This window comes from Leptosomus discolor, chromosome 6 (genome assembly GCF_034619465.1).
Source record: "Leptosomus discolor isolate bLepDis1 chromosome 6, bLepDis1.hap2, whole genome shotgun sequence".
NCBI classification, from domain to species: domain Eukaryota; kingdom Metazoa; phylum Chordata; class Aves; order Leptosomiformes; family Leptosomidae; genus Leptosomus; species Leptosomus discolor.
The window spans coordinates 46,391,558-46,415,747 of NC_141396.1; the positions used below are offsets into that span (position 1 = coordinate 46,391,558).

The 24,190-nt window shown below is 37.5% G+C and overlaps 1 protein-coding gene across 1 annotated transcript in view; it reads left to right on the forward strand.

The window, feature by feature from the left end:
* The window catches only part of PLXDC2 (plexin domain containing 2), a 264,341-nt gene that overhangs the window by 176,566 nt on the left and 63,585 nt on the right, over positions 1 to 24,190 (forward strand). Inside the window, exons 5-6 of the mRNA XM_086466772.1 lie at positions 15,622 to 15,744; positions 18,639 to 18,757. Coding sequence (XP_086322898.1) covers positions 15,622 to 15,744; positions 18,639 to 18,757 — 242 coding nt within the window. The remainder of the gene's footprint in view (positions 1 to 15,621; positions 15,745 to 18,638; positions 18,758 to 24,190) is intronic.

A 24,190-nucleotide genomic window follows, 5' to 3' on the forward strand; every position in this document is an offset into this window, starting at 1 on the left:
AAGCATATCTCCTGATAATATCCAGGCTTCTCACTACTCTCACAGCTCTGGCTTTTCAATCACAGGGCAGATAACTGTTGCTTCCTTTAGGTTGATTCATACAACTACTCAAGGCTTCAGTATGCTCCTCAACTCACTTGTCTGTATAGAGACATGGCTCTGCCCTGCAGCCATGTCTACTTTTCCAATCTTATTATTGTCTCTGAAGACAAAGGGCATGCACTGTTTATCGACCCTATGATAACAGCCAAACTGCCTTCTCCCAGAAACTACCACAGTGTCCAGGCTCTGAAAGCGGTTAGAATGCCAAATAAGAAGCAACTGAATAGACCCTGCAACTGCTATGCACAGAGGCAGAGAGCAGATGAAGAGAAATCTGTATAGGTGTTTTAAGCTATTCCAGAAAGTAATGTTTACAACGACGCAAATTAACACCAACTTTACAAACCACTTCAGCATTAAACTCCTGCTTAAAGTTGTAGCTGAAGGCCAAAACTGTGGGTTTAGTTTTTCCTCTTTTCTTACTGTTCCATTCCCATCACATTCAAGCACAAAATAAGAATGTTTTTAGAAGCTTCTATTTACACTTGTGTTTGTTCCTTGTATGTTAGTTTCCCATGCTAATGATATCATTGCAGTCTCCTCAGTCCAAAAACATCCAAGAGAGAATTGCTGAATGCTCTGCAATGACCTTGAAGCGGAGTGGACTGTGGCTTTTAAGATGTTGCTGAAGAGCACGGTGTCATGTAATGGTGAGGACTAACCACTGCAAACTAAACAGCATGGACACTCAGTTGTGTGAGCAGATTGTCAAAGAATAAATAGTACTGATGTTCAGCTTTCACAATTTTCTTTGTTGTCTAAGTGCCCCAAACTGTATACTCAGAGTGGATATTTGCAATCTTTTCCTGCTGCCTTGCTCTTAATTTCTTGACAAAGATCATCAAATCATACAGTGGAAAAAGACATTATTTCTTTTCCTCTGTTAAGAAATAATAGTATATGCACCTTATCAAGTGAGATCACGTCCTCTGAACAAATAATTATGTTCCTCGAAGAAGGAATATTTTAGAATGTACTTAATCAGCTTTTTCTATCACTTGGTTTGCTGTTTTGTTTGATCACTGAAATCTGACGTATCAGGAAATGTGGTTTCAAATTCTGTTTAAACTTTGACAATCTTCTTTTAAAATATTCACTATTTTATGCAAAAAGTCAGTTCTCACTATCATGAGGATAGCTGTAGCTGTAAACAAGTATATATAACACATATTCCAATATTGTTGCACAGGACAAATAGATAACAATACATACATATAGATAACAATGTTACAAATAAACCTTTTAAACTTCCTTCTGAGAGCAATGACAACACCCAGGAGTATGAGTTGTGTGGGAAAAATTATTTTCAGAAACTGATATTGAAAAGTCAGGAGGCAGTTTGCTCAAGAAACAATCTATAGTAGTATTGTGTAGTCTGTTGTAGTATCTACATGACCTTATGCTGCCTTTTTTTTTTTTCCCTCCTTGTAAGCTTTGCTAATATCAATCTGAAGGAGTAAGTTCCAGGGGATTGCACCTCCAAGCTGCTGCTTTTTTTCCACTCATTATCACTGAGTGTGCTGCAGTGCATGCAGTACCACCCTGTTGTCTTGAGCCACTTGGAGGTGATATTCATGTCTGCCTCCTTGCCTGGCCTACAGTCTTTTAAATCCAGTATGCAGCCCTCTTGATCAATCTCCACCTGGCAGAAATGCTGGCTTATTTTCTGATTGTCTTGTTATTGACTTGGTGTGGCATTCAGGAAAGACAATTCATTTCACCATAGCCATGAATAAGTTGCCATACTGATGGCAACTTGTATATGTAGCAGCTTTTGGGTATAAAATTTGGATAAGAGTAAAAGTAATGAGTTCTCTAATGAAGCCATGGCAGCCACAATAGCAGCCAGAAGGATGCCAAGCCATGTGTCTATACGCTTTCAAGGGAAAGAAATAGAACCTGCATTTCTATTGGCTGAAAGAAGTTTAGGCTTTAGAAGTTTAAAAAGTCCTAGGTTCTCCATTTTTTCCTCTGCTGCCATTCATGACCTCCAACAAGGAAAACAACTGTGAGTGCAGGCGGTAGCTGAAAGCAGTTTTATTTCTGCATCTGCCTGTGCATGCTTCCTGAATTTAATTTTTCATGAACTTCCTTTCTTCGAAAAATAATGGAACGTGAACAAGACTATATTTTGCCTTCTGAGATTTCATGGGAGGCAGGATTTTCTACTTGCATCTTGATGGTTTAATCTATACTCTCCATTTTGTTATTCATTCAAAAGGAAGTGGATACAATGCTCATGGAAAAAACTGTCACCACTCTTCTATAGCTGTCATCTGAAGGGAAGTGCAGCTTATTCTGTTTTGTGCAGCATACAGACTTTTTCCATCACAACATGATGAAACAGCCTTATCCTCATCACAGTTAATGTCTGTCTAAGGCTTCATATGTTAAAAGTAGTCTTTCCTGCCATAACTTTTATCTTTTGGATGGGTGATGCATCATGGGGCTACAGTTATGCTTCACCAGCTCCTAATGTTGAAAGGAATGGAAGTTTTCTTTGGGCAGAACCTAAATGGCTTTTTCTTGGTAAATACCATCCAGCCGCATGCGATGATTACTTTGAGTAAGTCTAAACATAATTATGTTGTAACCTGCCCTTTGGTTTAGGAGGCAGGGATCAGTGTTTATATACCCTGTAATTACATGGTATTTACCACAGATATCCTGCTGCTGCTTGTAGCTTACTGTATGATTAAATGACCAACATTTATCATCAGAGTGAAGTGTGCGTTGCATGATATGTCTTCCACAAAGTAGAACAATATTGTAACTTAAGTTCTCAGCCCTTTTAAAATTAATTTTTGGTCTAGTTTAGTCAAAAGGCATTTTCTGTTTACTTCTTATGACTCTTCCTCCAATAGTCATATTTAAGCTTATCAAGTGGTTGTTGGAAGGCTTATACAAAACATTTGCAATCTGATTTATTCAGAGTTTCTTGCAGATCATGTAGCATTGCGTATTGAATATACGAAAGGTGACCCTTCCAGTCATTCGCAAATTCTGAAAGACATGAACCACATGTGTTTTCATATGTATTTTAATGAAGCGTAGAAAGACAAACCCAATTTCATGCTTGTGTTAGTACATGCTTCCTTGTGCTTCAAGGCATTGGGGTAGAATTTACTCATTAAATATATCTCCTAGCAGGGCTAATGCTAGCGTACAATAAAGCGTCCAGGCAACCCATTGCAGCATGTGCATCCCACTGGTGACTCTATGCTTCAGCCTGTTAAAAATGTATTAACAAAAAAGAGCCATGAGACTTGGCAGAACTGTATTTACTAAAGGGCTTCGCAATGATTGCGGACAAATCAGCTTCCTGCTGTTGGCTTTTTATGCCTATGACAAGTGAACTGTGAAGAGCACAGCTACATGTCACCAACTGCCCAGCCATGACCTAACACACATGACCTGGCTGCCCTGAAGCCCAGGTTGCCTGTGAACATCTACCAGCTTCTAACCTGGAGTTTTTTTGGGCTGTATGTTCACTGTTGACTAGTCCTGCTTGAGGCACACCACCGCCACCTCCCCTTTCTGAACTCTGTGTCCAGCATGAACAAACATGGTGGGCAAACAAAGAACTGGAGAGCATATAGCTATGACAGCATGTTGGCAGTTGAACACAGAGCTAAATTCCTCTCTGAAAAATTCCTGCTAACTTCTTCATTACATGCTATGTCAATGTTAGTTTTCATGTATATGTGAGAAATGTAATTTAATGGCTTCTCTGAAACTTCTCCCATGATGCATGCTAGACTCTGTGGTCTTCCCTAACATGCTGTAGGATGTTGTTTTACATGGATAGAAGTATGTGAATATTATATACATAGGATTAACTTCAGTAGTTTAGGAAGGATTATTAGAAGTAATATAATAGCATTATATAATAGGTGTGGAATTAATCTAATACCTAATAATCCCAAAGTTATATTTCAGATAACATTGATTCGCTACAGTAGAAAACAGACATTCAGCAAAGTTTCTTTCTGTTTTGTGTAAATTTTAAGCAGAATTTTAAAATCTAAAAATTATTTTCTTCTTCTGCAACGTTGTTTTCTTTTTATTGCAAACTGCTATAAAATGAAGGACATCCCAGTTTGGCATTCAGCATTTTTGTAAACTGTCTTACTCTTTTTCTTACTGAATTTTCTTAAACTTTAGAGAATTATAATTTCATCATAACCTGAAAGTCTTTCATTTTTCACTAAATTCACATGATTCATGTGGTTCACATATCATGTGATTTATTAAGGTAAGAACTAGCTTTAAAAGTTAGAAGGAAGATGAGAATAAACAGGGCAAGCAGAAAAGCTTACGACAGTCATTTTTATTAGACTCTGTGGCAATATAGGAGAAGAGAGAGAGCAGCAAATGAAAAAAATATTTATTGATATTACAATAATTTGATTCAGAGATTAACTATTTTTTATTTAATGTTTTCAAGCATTAAAAGACCATTTTCCTCAGTTCCAACCAAACTTTTTTTATTGATGACAAGAGCTGTTCAGGCAGGAGGATATTTTGCTCAACCAGTGGAAGAGACACATCAGAAATAGACTGCAAAATTAGTTTTCCCCCCAACACCTCTATTCAGGGCTCGTCCTAGGATTTAGCAGTGCCAAGGTTACTGCAATGACACAGCTGCTAAGATGTTTGGCCCAAGCGAGATAATCCTTCCACTAACCTCTTTTCTCTGGTTCCGGACTGTCTAGGAACTGCACCGGTCTTTGTTTGGCCAGAGCCAAGAGGCACTTGGGAGCTATCACATGGCAGAATTTCCTCTGGGGAAGTATGTGCCTGATCGAACAGGAACTGATACAAGTCATTAGACTTTAAATAACCTTTGGGTTTGCTTCTACTGAACTTGAGAGCATTCATAATTTAGAGTCATTGAAAGTATGTGAACAGAGACTTCGGTTACAATTACATTTGCAAGTTGTTTGCAGTCCATCACAGCATCGTTGCTTAAAAGTGATTCTCTTGCTCCTGTACTCTTCCTAGTGATATCTAACAGCCTCCTGACAAGGGATATCTTGTGGCATGTCAGAAGAAAAACCTCTACAGGGAGAGTTTCATGATACATAATCCCCTAAATCCCTTTGCTGAATTGAATAGGATGTTCATCAGAATGGGTTACATTCCACCAGACCATACACTTTTCGCAACAGCCGTGAATTGCGGGGAAACTACAGCAAGATGGGAAACTTACTGGCATTTACTCAATGACATACATTACACGTTCTAAGTTTTTCCAGATAATGCTTTCAGTAACAACAAAGCAGTGGGAAAAATAATGGTGAAAAACTAATCTTCTGACCTTTAAGTATCTACATAAGATAACACAGAAGTACAGCCAAGTGTATGAGGATTCTGGCTAGATTTTCTTTTTTGTCTCTCATGCACAGACACACAAGAAGTCCTTGTAAGGTTATGCAATTAAGAAACGGTGTTATACTTATGCCTTCTGGGGTTTAGCTTTCAGATAGCCCACTTTTCAGACCAAAAGAAGAAATGGGTTCATGCGTTCAGTCTAGTCGAGCAAAAGCAAAGCCAAAAAATGTGTATAATCTGTCTCTAATTCATTTTCCCCAGAAGGCTGAAAAAAAGTTGTAAAATAACGTGAGAGATTGGTTCATTTTTACACTGATCTTGAAAGCCCATTAAGGTATTTAACTTTCATGGATTGTCTGAGGGATCTGGAGTTGCAGTTATCTTTATGTTTAATTATACTGTAATCTTCATGCAATTACAGCGATGATAACATTCTTCCACAGACATAACAATAAATTAGCCATCTGGGAATAAATTGCACTACTTAAAGCTTACTTCAGTGAAGTATCAAAGAAATATTACCATAGTTATATAGGACAAGGCATGAAAGTAAATGACATCATCTGTTTCTAGAATTCAGCATTCCGATATATTTTAGAGGCTTGATAGCATAATATATTATTCAATTTGCTTCATCATGAAATAGTTGGTGGAGAAATATCAAAAAAAGCACCGGGAAAACACATCTGAGCATAGTTGAAAAATATACATGCAGCGTTTTGTGGGCTATGCTTTACACACCTATGCAATATTTTTCAGCTTCACCAAATAAATATGTGAGCAACACTATTCTTGGTATGTTTTATTTCCCCCATGACACATCTTGCCATTTTTCCCTTGAATGTAAAAGTGTCTTTTAAGTCCTTGTGTAGTTTAATTCCAGGAACAAGAATAGAATCGTCAGATTTTTACAGTTCCTGCTGAAAAGAAATAAAGACCGTAAGATGAAAGTAAGTGGTATGTCAGAAACAGTGAGATGGAGAACAAGAAACATCCTGAAAATAAAATGCAAATTAAAATTTTGAAGCTGTTCTCAGCAGCTCCAATTAAAATAATTACAAAAAAAATAGTATCCTACTGGGCTTTCAACCAAAGAGGAAACTTGCAATTCTGACATTTCACAATTGAGGTATCAGATATGATCATAAATTGATGACAAATATTTTGAAAATATACTTTGAAATGGAAAAACACATGTGACAACTTTACAGACAGGGAGAGACTTCTACCAGTTGATAAAGCTCAAATACCTTTTTACTGGTTAGGGACCTGGTCTGCTTAGTCTCAATTAATTTCTACTACGTTGTTTATAATTGTACTAAGGTAAATTAAATAAAAGAATGAAATTAAACTGATGTAATAAGTATTTCAAGAACATATTTATACAGTGTCAGTCCAAACGAATGTCTTCTAATTAGAATGTGCATCTGAAGTAGTAATGTTTTATCATCCTGGAGAAAAACAGCTGCAACAACAGGGCTGAATCTTTATAATTGTTTTAAGTAGTAGGGAAAGATTCAGCCCTGTTGTTGCAGCTGCCTTTCTCCAGGATGATAAAACATTTATTAAAAAGAAAGAAATGAGCAGGAAAAGGTGTTAATGTGTGTGGAAGAGTCTTTTATAGGAGGACTCTAGTTTCTATAGTCTCATTTACATGTGGCACAAAACATAATTTATTCTCTTGTTTGAACAGAGAAGAGCTTTTTGCAAATGAGTTGTTTTGTGTGCTGCAACTGAAATGAGTTTTCTTGAATGGCTAAAGAATAAAAGGATGTCAGGATTTTATTAGGTGCTAATTTTTAATAAATCTTTGTTTACAAAAATCGTTTAAAGTGAATGACTACGTTAGAACTGGTGGCTTAAAAGGTGGCCTTTTCCAGTGGTAGAACAATCTGGAATTCTCTGACACTGAAAACAGAAATGCATATCTTCTTGAGTTACACTCATGTTCTCTAACTTATATTGATCTCAGCTGATGATTAGATGTGCCGAAGTAACAACACTCCTAAATTTTCTGGCCTTCCTGCTGAGGAAAGCTTGGTTGGTTGTGCTGAAGGCAGTCAAGGCCATAGCTTTCCCAAATGACAGCTGTGTTCTCCAGCATCTTACTACGGAAAAAGTGCATTAAGGAATATCTGTTCACATAGCAAAAGATATAAATGGTTTGATTTTTCGTCTGGGCGTTTCTTTTTGTAGGTACATACTAGCATGTGGCTGGCAAATAAAAGAGGGGATGTCTGTAGGCTGGGCCCACTGAGCTACGCTCATTAATAGGTCTGGACCAAGCTATTGGGGTGATTTGAGCAAGGGAGCGTATGAGACAGAGCGCAGACAGCATGGGGTGGCCCTGAGGGCGGAGGCTACCGTTCCCTTCCTGCCTTTGGCAAAGCTGTTGCTATACTCCAGTAACCTCCACAGGGGGTACAAATATGTTTCACTACCTCTTATTTCACTACCTAAATCTGGGCTTCCTAGCTACAAGTAGCAACTAACAATACTCTGATTTCCCTATTTAATTTATTTGCAGCTTTCTATTTACAAATGAGTATATCCAGAAGTGGCCGAAATGGTCTTTAAGGTTAATTGCATGCAGATATGCTGAGATGTTGCTGGGTAGAATTAAATGCAATAATATTTGTCTCAGAATGTGCTGTCTGAGAATTATTTTAATTTTTGAAATTAATATTGCTTATATGAACGCATCTTTTTGTATTACCAATGATCATAGTCAGCAAAATGGTGAACTCAGAGGAAGAATTTTTGATCCTTTCCAATTTTTTTCTTTGGTAAGACAGTATCTCTGGCAGCTGGAGATGGCATATGAGTCAGTTTTATGATGTGAGGGTTTTTTTTACCCCCTATTAAGTTGTAAGCAGCTTGCCTTTGTCTTGGTCGGTGAGATCCAACTCTGCTTGCCAGAAACCAGACGTTGAACACTTCTTTGGCCCCACAGCCGGTTATGCTGCGTTTTTTAAACAAGTCCAAGGCAAGTCTCTTATCATTTCTCTCCTACTGTCGTCTTCATCTGAGATGGAGTAGATCCTCAGATGAGGTAGATAACACATCCCAGTTTATGTTAGTCTTTCAACAATATATAGTCGCTAGGTTGGGGGTGAAGTTGTGAAAATTGTGGTAAATCTTAATCTCTATAGTAATGACTCTGGTTTCCATCAAAAATGGACAGTGCCCTGGGTCTAAGATGTTAAAGACAGGGTAGAAGCACTGCTACCTGTTGAGGTAGCTTTGGGGTTATATGAGATACCACCAAATGCCCAGGGCAGATCTTCTCAGGTGGCTTTGATTATGTTGAGAGCTAAAGAGAAGCAGCCTGAGAGCCAGGAAGCTCCTGCCAGTTTCTCTGCAGTTTTCTCTCTTGGCTGCACAAACAGTTTTCAGACTGTTTTGGAGGAAAATGAGCAGCACAAGTCATGGAATGGTTCCTCTATGCAACAAGACATTTTGGGGTGAGGGGTGGGGTGTGAGAGTGGGTTGTTACATCTCTACAGAACTTGTTGCATATGTGAGTGTATAAGCTGAAATCAAGGCTTTCCCTTGGGTGATCTGGGTTGGAGCCTATCCTCTTAGGGAAACCACTTTCCGCTGGTTCAGTTTTTCAGAAGCTGCTTCGCTATTTCACCTCTAGTTTATATGCTGCAAAGGCGCCCGAGTAAACCCACACTGAACTGTGCACTTGAATGGCAGCTCTGCCTTTGCCCAGTGACAGTCTCTCTCATGCAAAACCTCTCATTGTTCAGCCGCTGCTGGCAGGCAGTTCATTTTCCAGCTAAGTAACCACAGCTTGTTGTATTACTAAGCGTTTTAACATATGGTTTTATTTAACATTAGCTGCCTGATAAGAAAAATAACTTTTGTTTCCCAAATATTTCTTTCTACATCTAATATTATGTATGAGATGGTTAAATTTGTTTTTTTGTTTTGAACTCCAGTTTCTTGTACCACTCTGTGCATTTGGGTTTGTTTAAATGCATACTTTTTCATTTGGTGTTAAATTCCAAGTTATCACCTTTTCATTTCTCTGATCTGGAATTAAGTAAGCTGTCTCAGGAAAAATGTACATCATGCACCTTTGGCTTCCCTATGCGTCAATGTCTTCAGGCACGTTGTACGGCAGAAAAAACCTTCTCTGGGGTCTCCCTGACACACTTTGGATAACGTCAGCCGTTGTGGAAGGGGAGCAGTTAGTTACCTTTAAAACACATGAAACTTTGTAGATCATAAAAGTAATAGTGATGTCTGTACCTGAAACATGAATGCTGCTGTACAAAAGGTCTATCCTGGGCCAACTTGTGCCATGATGGCCAAACTACCTGACAAGTAATTTGGTTTATGGAGCTTTGGTGGAACTTACCTGCCATTCAGTTAAGCTCTCAAATTCCTCAGAACTATGAAAAGAAAGGAAAGATAATTACAGGGTTTTCTGAGGCCTGTGTCAAACTGCTTATTGGCAGCTATACAAAGAGGTTTCGAGCATTGCTATTCTTGTCAAATATGCTGTTTGTTATTTCAGGTTGAAAGAAATATTGTTTCAGGTGTTTATTTCCAATAAAGATTGTTTCAGAGAATGAGCTAAATTTTATATGCTTTTTATGAAAGCAGTGTCATGGCTATTTGAAGGAGTAATTGCACATCGACGTATTCTATTGCTATTATTTAACACCATTATTTTTTTTTATTTTTTAGCAAACATAATGATTTTTTTTTTCTCTAGATCATTTTCTTTTTGCCAGAACATTTTTCCCTTATTTAGAAGACAAAAGTTATTATACAGTGGGAGTGGCCTGACCTGGGCAAGAGCTAGCAATTCCTGAGGGTAAGACTGGTACATTAAGTGCTCTGTTTCAGCTGCAATTTTCCACCTACTTTCTGCTAGAAAATCAGTAATCTAAAAATTTTAAAAAAACTTGACAAGATACTAGAAATTCCAGTCTTTCAGGTAAATAATGTTATTGTTGTATGTAAGGTAAAATAATTGATATATAAAATAAAATATGAAATAGGTAATATATAAACCAAGTAAAATATTAGGTTAAGTCTTAGGTTGTATTAGGGGTCTGTATAAGGTCTGAGTAGTGGGGTGGCTGCCTCTATGGAAGGAAGTGAGGGACTGCCTCATGTTAGATAGAGATGGATCCAGCTGGCTCCAGTGGACCCACTGCAGGACACAGCTGAGCCCATCCAAGCTGGTGGCACATCTGGGAAAATATATTTAAGAAGGGTAAAAAATGTTACACAGCAGTGTCAAGAGTGAGGGAAAAAGCATGAGAAACAACCCTGTGAACACCAAGGGGGGAGGAAGTTGTCTAGGCACCGAAGAACCCGTGGAAGAGACCAGGCTGGACTAGGTATTTCCCTGCAGCCCATGGAAGAGCCTACACTGTGGCAGATATCCAATCTGCAGTCTGTGGAGGACCCCACACTGGAAATGTGGAAATATCCTGAAGTAAGCATGGCCTATGGAGGACCTGTGCTGAAGCAGGCTTATCTGAGCAGGGAAAAATATGAGGAGGAAGAAGCGAGAGAGAGTGAGTTTTATGAACTGACTGCAACGCATGTTTCCCACCCTCCTGCACTGCACAATGGGGAGGAGGAGGCAGAGGGGTTGGGAATGAAGGAGTGACATTGAGCCTGGGAAAAAGGGATAGGTGGAGGGAAGGTGTTGTTTTAATTTCTCTTTTTTTCTCACTACCCAAACCTATTTATCTGGCAATGAATTAAATTAATTTTCCCCAAGTCAGTTCTGTTTTGCCCATGATTGGCAAGTGTTTTCCCTGTCTATACCTGGACCCACAAGATTTTTCATCTTATTTTGTACCCCTTTCCTGTTGAGGAAGTGGAGTGAGAGAGCAGCTGGGTGGGCATGTGGCAGCTGGCAAAGGTCAACCCACCACATAGGTAAAGACTGAACTGTCATAATAGCTTTGAAGAAGTACTGAGCATCTAAAATATACGTTCTCAAAATGGAGCCTACTCATCACAAGCACGTAGAAGTACAGTTAATTTATATCCTCTATTCAGTATGATACTTTTAAGATACGACCAGTTGTTTCAGATTTTTAAAAATAAATCACACATGAAATTAAAGTGGGGATTGTTCTAATTCAGCTGAATGCTGAAGTGCAAAAACAGTTCAGCATAATGTCACCTATATAAAATCAGGCTCAGGTTTATGTAAACATGTTCTGGCAGGGTCTTAGAAGGGAGAATATAGTCATCAACCTAGATGTTTCATTTTTATGTTGCCTGCATATCCCATATCCCATCATATTCTCATAGATGCACAATATCAACTTCAAAGGACTTATTGCCTATGCTGCTTTGAACCTGTATTCTGTTATTCTGCACACTTGGCAAACATTGTCAAAAAACCTTCTAAGTGGTACTGAGTTTGTGCACAGCTAGAAAAAAGAAACCACAGAAATCTTGTGTGCAGGTTGTTGTAATCCTGTATGTTAAACATCCTGTATGTAAATCTCACATGTTAAAATGTGACAGGTATGGAGCATATTTTGGAATGGATAAATTCAGATGGAAAACACACTTTTAAATCAAGTCAGAGTCCTGCATCAAGTGGAAGTGTGCTTTCATCTTCAAGTGGTTATATGTAAAGTTTTCCCCTCTGTTTATGTGAGTGTGCAATTGTACACTATGAGGGCTAGGAGTATACCCTCCTTGATTTACGAGTGGCTTTAGTATTAGTTCATCCTTAGTTTTAGTTGGATTTACCTATACATATAAAACTTACAAAATGTTGAGCACTCTTTCCTATTTGTCTTCATTCCCGTATTTAGGAGCATATTATGCTTCTAGGTATAGTACTTGTGGAGCGTTTCAGAAAAGAGCTCTACCAGCCCCTCCCACAAAGGAGAGATTAAATGGTTCAGGAAACTGTAGGTCTGAAAAATTCTTCCTTGACTAAATGAATCAACCATGGGCATTTACCACTGTCAGAAAATTAGGTCACAGATAGTATAAGCCAGTTTTCTGCAGAAGTCCTTTCAGGAATAAGTTAATTTTACATTTGCTGCTTTCTTTAAGTTGTAGTGGCAATGATAAAATGTCCATGCTCAACAGTGGCTTCAGCCTTTGAATCCCTGGGACGATTTGAAATGACTTTGTGTTTCTTTTCAAGTTGTTCCAACGCATCACTGGAGTTCTCATTAGAATGATCTTCATGCAAGGCCTGCCTGCTTCCCAGCTATCATCCACCTCCTGCTTTCCATTTTTGTCTAAAGTAGAGCTGCATCCGGCAAACACTTGGAAATACGCTCTATGGTTACTAATTACCTGGGCTGATTTACTTAGTTATGTGTTCCAGCACAATTAAGTCCTTTCTTTTCTTTTCCTATTGTATCTGCCTCATTATTAGTTATAATGGTGACATTTATACTGTAAATGGGATGAAAGCATGAAAAGGAAACTGTGTAAGGATAGGAACATTGTGCAAGGGATGAATAAGTACTGAAGTATTAAGGCTAATTATAATACATGAATATTGATTGAAAGGTTTTGTTTATATTGTCTTCAAAATATTTTTGAGGAATGGTTTCGAGGTTATAGACCTACCCAAGATTGTATTAAAATATGTGTGCACGTGACCACAGGGATAATGGGGCACAAATTTTCTATGAAATTATATGTATTTAAAATGTCTGAATAAGCATGAGAGAATACTTCTCAAGGGAATGATATTTGAAAAGCATCCAGCAATAAATAGGAACTAATGAAAATGCATTTCAGGGACTACTTTGGCAGACTGTTGGCTAACCTAAAATTATGAGTAATAGAGTAAAGTTGTATATTCTGAAAGTTCAGGTTTATACATGACTTGTAAATATGTGTGGGCAGATTTTTTTTTTAAATTGTTGTTTTTACCTATCAATTAGCAAAAGAGAAAAGTGGTATTTAGATATTTAACTGAAAGAATCTCCACCCCACCCTACCCCCCAAAAAAACAGTTGTAGTTTAGTCCTAAGAATTAATTTAGTAGTTCGGAGGTGTCCAGATATTAAAATACTGTATCCTTCTAATACATAGGTGTATTTTAAATGAAGCAAAGGCAGTTAGGTTCCTAGCTCACCCCTTTGTCAATGCAAAATGTTTCCAATTGAATGTTTTGTTATATTTTCTCCACACCTGACGTTTTCTTAGATCTCCTGTCACCTCCACTTGAGTTGACCTTATGGTACTTGATCTTAACTGCTAGCAACCATGCAGGAAAATGATTCCAAAAAACTACCATTTTTGCTTATTTCTTTGTAGTATCTTATGGCTTCTAGAACTAGTTCTCTGAACAGTCAGCAAGCATTTACCAGCAGGTTTCAGGAGAGGACAGGAGTAGAGGGATGCTTAACGCACTCCTGAAACTTGTTATTTTTTCATGCTCTCGGAGATTTCCTGTATCATATCAAACAATCCTTTTAACAAACCTGTCTCATCTCACAATGGTTAGGATGGAGATACTACCTTTAAGAAAGTGGGGTTACACTCTAATAATTTATAATATCACATATTAACTGGAGTTGGCTGGAAAATAGTAGTTCTACCTTGAAAGTAATTCCAGTTGTTCAGGTTTGTCTTTAGTCTGGAATTTCACAATCATGCTTTAGTGATAGATTTATATGCTCCTTCATTATGTGTTGTATTGTGATGATACTAAAAGCGAGAAGAAAGGATCTCTTGGGCTTGACAGTAAAAAGGGTTGTGGAGGAAGAGAGACTCTCAATATGACTGAAGGAAAAGAAAACACAAACCAGCATTAATACTCTTGCAGTGGTCATTTGTCAGTAAAGAATTTAATTTCTGAGGGATGTCTTCCAAGTAGAATTTTCTGTTAGAAAGCTCTCAGCCAACTCTAATATCCTTGTTCTCACTGGAGTGTTTGCTGTTGGAATATACTTCATTAAATCAATAGAAGGAGAACAAGCAAACACTTCAGCATAAGGCATTATCTAGTAAACACTTTGAGAGGTAATACACAAACCTTATTTTTGGAGATCTACCTGTAGCTGAAATCAACTTAAAGTTTGTCAGTTTTGACCAGCAAGGCAAAGGCTAGAACGAAACTTAAGAAAAGACTCACTCTAAGGCAATGGGAGTTTTAAAGTCAGCCTTTAGCTGGGGCATCTACAGAAGTTAGTCCTGTTAGTCAGTTGAAGTGGAGTTGACAAACCTAAAAACTACATATTTATTTGTAGACAATTTATTGTTTCCTGCCATTAAAATAACAAAGTTTTGCTTGAAAGAAAACTGCAGCATTACTGTATTCACCATAGATTACTGTTCTTCCTTGAAGGAAGAATCACAGAATTACGGAATGGTAGGAGTTGGAAGGGACCTCTGGAGATCATCTAGCCCAACTCCCCCACCAAAGGAGATTCACCTAGAGTAGGTCACATAGGAACACGTCCAGACAGGTTTTGAATATCTCCAGAGAAGGAAACTCCACAACGTCTCTGGGCAGCCTGTTCCCTAAGAGGTTTTGGGTGAGCACTTCTGATGAAAGAAGCACGCTATTGATCTGAGAAGTACTACAGATTCAGAGATGAGTAGGATAAACTAGTGAGACCTGACACTGCAAAGAGTGTAGCAGAAATGGTCCTTGGCATTCATGAAAAGAATCATGAAAGAATCCTATCTGTTCCACTATTCATCTGACTTTTTTTTTTTTTTAAAGGTTGTCACCTCTTCTTGTCTGAAACAGTCTCTTACTTTGTGTCTCTAGAAATATGAAAAAGGGTTTAGACTACCTTTTGAAGAGGTAACAGTTTGCAAAAGCAAAACAAGTTGCGGATTTTTGGAAGGGATAGTAAGCACTATGGAATATGCATGGTGGTAAATGGCTCATTTTGATAATGCCACATATTTGCATTTTGTCCATAACTGGAGTTACTCTTCCTTGAGTTTGCTCTAGTTTTATTTCTGTATGAAAACTTGCTTCTTGAACTAATTTTTCCATTGTTCATCTTGGACCTTGTTCTTCTGGCAGCCATCACAGATATTCTCCTGAAATATTAGCTCTTACTTAATTTACTATAAAATTGGTGGTCAGATTAATTTCTCTCAGATGACCCTTTAATGTTCTGGCAATGCCTAGTTCAACCTGCCATTCTATTAACTCTTTTCAGAAGTCACTGAACTGGTCTCAATATGTTTTTTTTATTGTAGGTTTCATATATACTGGAGAAGTTGTCCATCGAATGCTAACAGCTACACAATATATTGCACCCTTAATGGCAAATTTTGACCCCAGTGTGTCAAGAAATTCAACAGTCAGATACTTTGATAATGGTATGTAGTAGTCCTTCATAAATGAATGTGTCTGTGTCCCTTGACTCTTCATATTTTCCTAGATGACTATCTTTGAAGGAAAAATTGAAGATTTTTTTTTAAATTTTTTTTATTCTTTTTTTTAAAAACTCACAGGCTGTATAGAGCATGTGGCTAGACATCCATACACAGTTCTTAATTTAGAACATGGTTAAAGAGTCATGAATGCTTTTGTCTAATTGGACAACTATCTTCTGGATGTTAAAGTACATAAACTCAAACTAGCAATGTATTTTATCAGTTTTAAAAGGAAAATCTGTCTTGTATGAAAGTGCAAGTTCCTATTGCTTCAACATACATATAGTAAATACTGTCCACCCGCTAGCTAAAATGAAAATAACGTTTGTGCAATGCAATAGCAAGAATAAACAGAAGCAGGGCAGGTATAAGGTTAATAAACCTGTCAATGACTAAGTGTGTGTGGAGTCCCAGGATTGGAATCCAATATACTCTTCTACACCACGAGTTCTCAAAGAGTCCCTTGTACAAAAGATTGAAAGGGTAAAAGGCATACTGCAGCGTTAACTTGAAGCTCTGTGAGGCCTTGAATGTGTGGACATTTGTCTCATGAAGTCGGCTTTAATCAATATTTTGAAAACATAACCTATGTGATTAAAATATAGTGGTGCCTCACCTCGGGCTTTTAGTGATCAAATACAATGGCAGTGACTGTCCATTCTGAATTTAAAACTCAGAGAGTTTAGTATCATGACTTAATACCATGAGATCTATGATAGTTTTAAATCTTCCTCTATAAGCCTGTGCCTTTCTACGTATGTTTACTCATAGTGAATTTAAGCACAAATTATGAACATGTCCAAAAATATGTCACATTTCCAAACAGATGTGTTAATTTTTAAGCTTTAGATCAAAGATCAAAATGTATCCTATAACCTTTGCACCTACTCATAACGTTTTCTTTCAAGGTAGTCATGACTTGCAGCATTTATTTGTTCAAAATCCTGTGAAATACACTTACATGAGAAAATCCTACTTCTTGCATCGACAATTTTCAAACAAAAAAAAAAAAATTTCATTTCGTAAATTATTTGACATTTAGCCCGAGATATTTCATCTTTACCATAAGAATCCGAGGATTCTGGGGAAGACATTGCTAATTCTCAATGTATTCCTGACTTCCAATCTTCATACCAGGTGTATCAGGCTGTATCACAAGGCTTTCATGACAAGGTTGAATAATTCTTTGAGATTTTGGATCCCTCTTCATGTGTTAGGCATGCTTATCTTTTGGACCCCATGTGCTTTAGGACAAAGAATTTGCTATCTTACGCCAAATAAAAATGAACTGAGTAAATTGTATCTTTAGCTCCTTATTTCTTATTCATCTGTGCTTTATCCCTGTGAGTGAGTGTGCCGCTTTAGAGCAACATCTGCAGTGGGCGAGCACAGGGTGTGGTGACCCATCGAAGTCTTGCTCATGGAGCTCACCACAAGGAACTTATGTACACACGAGTCTGCATAGAGGTCCTGAGAATGAGAACAGTTTTGGAGGCAGCTGACTTCCACTTTAGCTTGTGATTTTGAGATGCACAGAGATCTGAGGTACTCAAAGACTGACTATAAGGAGTTCTAGCTATTTTTGCTCCAATAATTTCAAAAGTCCCTTTAAATTGCTCTAAAATTAAATTGAACACAACCAAATATTCAGAAAGCAGTTAATGAATGTGGTCACGGAAGGAAAAATGCACTGTGTGCACAATTAATGAGCTTGTATTTTACTTATGAAAGCCACATGGGATGATAATGTGGTGAACTTAGTGCAGTATGCACCAAAAATTTGCATGCTCACAATTTCATGAAATACCCTGCCAAGATGTGTTCATGAAAGTTACAGCACAGAAGATCTGTGACAACAGCTGTTTCAAGGATGTATCAAAAATGCATTGAGCTGGATGCATACTGACGCATCTTGAACACTCCAGGAAGAAATGAAATTAAAGTGTTATGAATCAAAGCACATAACTCCCGTTAGTGCCAAAGAGAGAAGTATGTTGAGGAAGTCATATAAAGATGACAAAGTCATTTCCAGTAAACACAGTTTTGGTGATAAGTGTCTTTCAGCCAAGCTGCTTGAATATAACCCTCAACACCTGTAAAACACAGTCACAAGGTATGCAGGTTTCTTGGGGTACATTTTTAGTGCAATAAGTGAATATTCAGCCAGAGAACTGCCATGAATATTAACAAGCCTCTTGCAACTAAATTTCTGCACACCAGACTCAATATTTCCTTCATCTATGAATTCTTAGTGGTTTTAATTTAAACTACATGTATTTATTGCCAACACCTAGCATTTTTCAGCTTGCAGAACCTCAGCAAGGTCTTGCACCATGCAGAAAAAAATGAATGCCATTTATATTAATGCGTAGTTAATGGAGGAATCTGAATTCCTCAAACTTTTACTGAACAGGCAATGCTATTAGCACTTCACATTTCGAAGTTATATATATATAGTGTATAAAGAGCCACTGCAGCGTAGTGGTTGTAACAGCACACCTGAACTCTGGGTGCTGCATCCTACCTTCAGTGATTGTTGACTCCTTGTGCAATTCCAAACAAGTTACTTGACAACTCTGGCTTTAGCAGACTTCCTTGCAAGTACTTGTAGTTATTTGTGGCACTGTGGTGTCTACCTTGAAGAGGATTTTCGTTGCAAGTTGTGTTTGTAATGTCTTTGGCATTTCAAGATGTTGGGCTGAAAGTTGCTAAAAAGAGACAAATCACTGTTCTTGTTTCAAGTAACTGCAGTTAAGTACTTTTCCTACAGTCAGTTAATATTTTTCTCACAATTTTTTCTTCCCTTTGCCTCTCTACCCCCACTCTGTGGTTCACAGGCACAGCACTAGTTGTCCAGTGGGATCATGTACATCTGCAGGATAATTACAACCTGGGCAGTTTCACTTTTCAGGCCACCCTTCTCAATGATGGGCGTATCATTTTTGGCTACAAAGAAGTAAGTTGGGTCTGAAAATTGTCATTTAAGTAGACAAATTACTTTATGCCTGCCAGACATTTCCCTATAATTTTGGAGGGGATATTTGAAAGTTCAGCTGTATAAGATTATTTCATTTTATTGCTTATAAGATCAATATTTTGCTGAAAATGACATTTTTTCATAAAAGTGATGTTCATGTGATGGACTGGAAAACCATCAACATGGCTCAAGTGTGCTACTCCTGGATTTCAACTGGCATTTTTTTGGGTGGTTGTAAGTATTGAGTGTTTAGTAAATTCCTCTTGGGTTTTGAAAGGGATGGTCTAATTTGCTCAATTAGTTCACCTAATTTGGGCCTGTTTGAAAATAATCTGGAATCAATGGCTAGTATTAAAAGGTCACCTTTTTCCTGCAGCTATCATTTCTTGGCAACTGATGTATTTCAAAATGATTTGTATCTCTAGTTCTGTGCGGTTTTCCATCTATTTGGTGATAACACTGGTTAGATTGAGGCCATTTGGTTTACCTTTATGGCACTGATATGATGTTGCCTCAGTTGGGCTCTTCTGCATTCTCCAAGTGTTTCAGAATTTCAGTTGTTACTTCAGGTGATTTTTTTCTTGCTAGAGCTGCTAGACTCCTGGAGGCTATATCCTAGAGCCTATACCTCCAGTTGAATCATGCAAATAAGAATCAGAAGGTAGATAAGCTCAAATCTTTTAAGGGCAAAGAACAATTTCTTTTTTTGCTTATTTCAACCTCAGTTTCGCATGCAAAGTGTGACTTTCTTTTCAAGATGTAAGTCTCTCTGTTATCCTCCTTGTATTAAAAAAATGTAATGACTGATATGACTGGTTATCCAGAGTTGGAGAAATCTGGATTCTCTTGTCTCTCTGCTGTAAACCAGTTGTGAACCTTCAAGCTCCTTTTTTATGCCTGTGTTGAAGCCATGCACCTGAATGAAGCAGGAATAATAGTACTCCCCTCCCCTTCGTTAGAAAGCTAATTAGGATCTCAGTTATTCTACTAGCAGCCAGCATATCTTCACCTAAGATAGATGTCTTTTCACCTTGCAAACAGGATTGCTGCAGGATACTGTCACTGGATTAGTTTTGTAGACACGAGAAACTTCTGGTAAGCCCATGTACCTGACTTTCCTTATCTTATAAAAGACATGCTGATACAAGGTCTGCTTAGTCTCTGTTTCTGAATGTCATGTACAGGCTAGTAGTCTTCATCTATGAAAATTCAGTTTGTTTGCATTTTGACTCCAACCTCATGAAAGCTTTACTTTGCTTAGCACAATGGAGCCTGTGCTTGGTCAAAGGAGAGTGCACCAAAGCTTTGTTCATCTCCTGTTGCTGAAACCTTTTTAAAGAAAAAAAACGTATTTTTAAGGACTCAGAAAAGTTCCTGCCTTCAAGACCCAGAGAAGTGGGGAGGGGCGACAAGAACTATATATGCCTTCTGACATTAAAATTATGACATTTTCTGGAGGCTACTGTTCTTGGTTATGAGTTGCTCTGTCCTGTCTGTTACTGTCCATCCCTGTGCAAAATTAATCTAATATGGGTGACAGAAGCTGTTGCTCTAAATTGATAGTGCCTTGCATTCATTTTACATAAATGTAAAGGATGATGCAGAGTGCCAGGCAGTGGAAAACTTTATTCATTTAGAAAGACAGGAGGAAATGGGCCATCTGATTAATCACGTGTGGTTCCCTAGAATTGCATGCAAGTATGTAATTTAATCTGTGGATAAACAATTTCTGTGCTACAATGGTGCAGTCTGCTTGCTCTCAGTGCACTACTGGAAGCTTCCTCCAGAACCACAGTGCTTTTGTGGGGAGGAGTTATTAATATTCTTTTCATTAATCCTGAGACAGAAAGAATTGGGATTTACAAATGGGATAATTTGCATTTTTTTTCCACTGCTGAATCTTTGAAATCCCCTGTCATGAGTTATTCTTGTCCTGAATGGAATTACCATATATGTCTCTAGAACTGTTGCACAAAGTGAAGGAAAGAGACTTTTTAAAGCGGTGATAGTAACACACTAGTGATCTGTTAAGTCTTTTGTTAAAATATTTTTGTCATATCTTAGAATGTTACAACTAGTGTATTCCATTGGAAATTACTTGGGGAATGGACTTGGAGTCTGAGATTTCCAAAGTATGCTCTCTATTTGCAGCCTTTATTCTATGAAAAGTGCCTCAGCTTTTCACCTAAATGCGGAAAACTGAATAAAATTTCCAATCACTGTACAGACACAAGTTGTCTGAAAAGAAAAACTGAGACACTTGTAAATTTAAACTTGACTCTAGTGCTTATAAGTCTGGCTAGGAATTGATTTACTTTCCAGTGCTGAATCCGTTGCTTTCTGAGGAAATCCTTTCTGGAACCATTTCTCCTGCTGGTAAGTCAAGTTGTCAGGAGCCCCATTAACTCCAGTAAGATTATTTGTGTTATTGCTCACTAGCATGAGTAAAAAATGCATGAGATTTCTACTGTCTTTTTGGTGCCATTTCATTTTACCATCACAGTTCACCAAAAACCACAGTGATGTGTGGCAAATCTGCAAGGTCTTCATTGCGTTATTATTGTAAGTCTTCAAGCTGAAACAAAACGTAAGAAACGCAGCAGACAGTTTGCCAGTAACTTTACAAAGCGTCCCACAAGGGCTCCGTACTAATGACACCAGACATTTATCTTGAAGAATCTACTTTCAAAATAACTGTGATTATACATTTAAGGGAGGTACAAATAGGGACATCTATGTCTAAAGCACTTCAGGTAAATTTTACCTTTTATTTCTTATGTAGTCAAAACGTTTGAGATTCCCTTTTTCATACTCTTCCTTCTCTCACAGCAGGTTTGCTGCCTTACAAACCTGGTGTTGACCACCATGGCAGGAGCTTGGCTGAGGTTTGCTGAGTATCAAAGGAGCTGTTCTGCCCAATCTTCTGTGTTCTGTTGTTTGCCCAATAGGAAGCAGTAGGAAATTCACAATGGTTATCCAAAATCCAGAATACACTCTAAAAAAATAAAAAATTTACAAAAGAAGCTGGGCTACCAGGATAGTGGAATCTGGAGACATCAAAATATCTTTCAGAAGAGTTAAAGAATAGGAGGAGGAGATGTACGGTCAAGTTTGCAAAATGCAAAAAATTATTTAAAATATAGCAAGGTCCTATAACAAGCCAAATATTTATTCCTTTGCCAATTTACTTTGTTTACAGTGCATACACCTTCTATTTTAAATATCACTTTGCTTACACCAACTATTAGTGTTCTGGCAAATGGTCAATATGTCAGGAAACATCAGTTGGCAGGAAAATTGTACTGGTGCACCTCTACTACATATGAAATACATTACAGTGCAAACTAACCAACAGAACATAGTAAAAAAAAAATTATTTTCTGCAAAGGCATACCTTTTCATGTATTGGTAGTGAATACTCATTTTTTATGTTCTAAATTTCACAAAAGTTCAATTCTCAAGAGCTTTACTTCTTTTTGAAGAAAATAACTATTCTATATAGTCTTTTCCCATTACTGCTTACAGCTAATGTTCCTTAGTGTAACATTTGTTTTCTTTTTCTATCCATGATTAATACAGGAGAAATTAGGCAAAGGTACCAAAGGCTTTGTTAATGGTTTAGGGTATTTTTCTTAATTTCATTGGCCTGAAGGCTTTCTTTGTTCATTTAAATAGTAATGACTCTCTATTTATGTAGTCATCCAGAAACCATTATTAAAGTTGAAACGCTTGTTCAAATTGCCCAATATGTGAAGTTGGAAAATAATTCTAAAAGAGACTTGTAGTAGAATTTCTTTCTACTGTGAAAGGAGGTAGAATTGAATGGAAACGATTAAGTGCTAGCACTTAGATAAAATTGATGCTCCTGCTATGCGTGATGGAAAATATTCTGTTTTCAGTAACAAGACACCAAACCTTGTGATTGTTTCCTGAAAACTAAACAAAAAAAAAAATGCACCGTTTTCATGGATATTCTACCTGCGTTATACGTGCCTGGAATTTCTTTGCCTCTGTTATTATTATCAAAAATATTAACATGAAACAGGATCTTTGATTTTATGAGGTGATCAGTTTATGCAACTTAAAGTTCCTGGTTAAGTTTCATGCAGTTTAGCCTGTAGAGTAATTAATAACTATTTAGGAAACTGGCAATGAATACCTTATATAGGTACTATTGTGTTCCTAATTAATTATTTTGCAGCATACTCTGGCTCTTATCTTTGACTCAGTTTTGAAGTGGGGCAGTAATTGCACCCTGCTTACTGTCTCCTTCAGAATAAGGTCAGAGGCCATTATTTTATTCATTTTAATGAGTAAGATTCTGACATGTCCTGAAAGCTGAAAAGAGTAAAATTTGAGAACTCTGATGGAAAATACTGTCTAGATTATGGATCCCAATGATGAACAGAATTTAGCATGAATTCTAAATATCTTTCTCCCTATGGTTGAAGTAAATACTCCAAAATATAGATGTCAATGGGCACAGCACTAGTGGGCATTTGGAAATCTTATAAACTGGTGACTTGTAAAACACAAGTTAAAATCCATCCTCTAAATCTAATGCCATAAAACCTCTGCCCACCCGTTAGCAACTACTAACATGTTCATAGCTTACTGTTTAACATGTCAGCCTGTCATGACATATCTTGCCATTCAGGTAAGGAATTCAGAACACCAACTATCTGCTTGCTACCTATGTTTCGTTGTAATTTTCAGTAAATTAGTTTATCATTTACTACAAGCCTTCTGTCAAAAGGACATATTTCCTAATAGGCCATCATATGGTAAAAGCCCATTTTATCTTGACATCTCATTCAAAAGATTTCACCTATAATGTGGCACTCAGTACAGTCATCACCAAGTGACTGAAGCATCCAGTTCTGTAAAATTATTTCTTTTTCCACACTTTAAAAATAAACATGTTTTTGTAAATACAGTCTTAATAACACTGTAGTTTTTCAAGAGAATAGAAGAGTTTTCGTGGGTCATGGATTCCCTTCTACTGAGACTGCATTTCTGCCTGTATGACTAATAGTTTGACACAGGCTGTACCTCAGTTTGAAGAGCTGGCTATACTAACTTAATTCCTCACCTTACGCAAACACTTGTTTCTAAACCCAGTTTCTAAAACATATATCCAAAATTTTGGCAGCTTCTCCCGTTAGACTGGATTTTAGATTTTACTGTAACTTTCTTATTTGGTTTAGAAAACTATCCTTCACTCTCGCTAGAATTCCCAGCAGAAGATTGTGGACACCTGCAGGGATTTTGGCAAAATCTACTGTGATATTTCTGTTCCAAAATTTTATAATTTCTCCTAAAATTTTTGTTTGCATTTGGCTACTGCATCCTATTTTAGTACCAGATATGACTGGTGACTTTCAAGTTCTGAACCAAGTTGTAATGAAAACA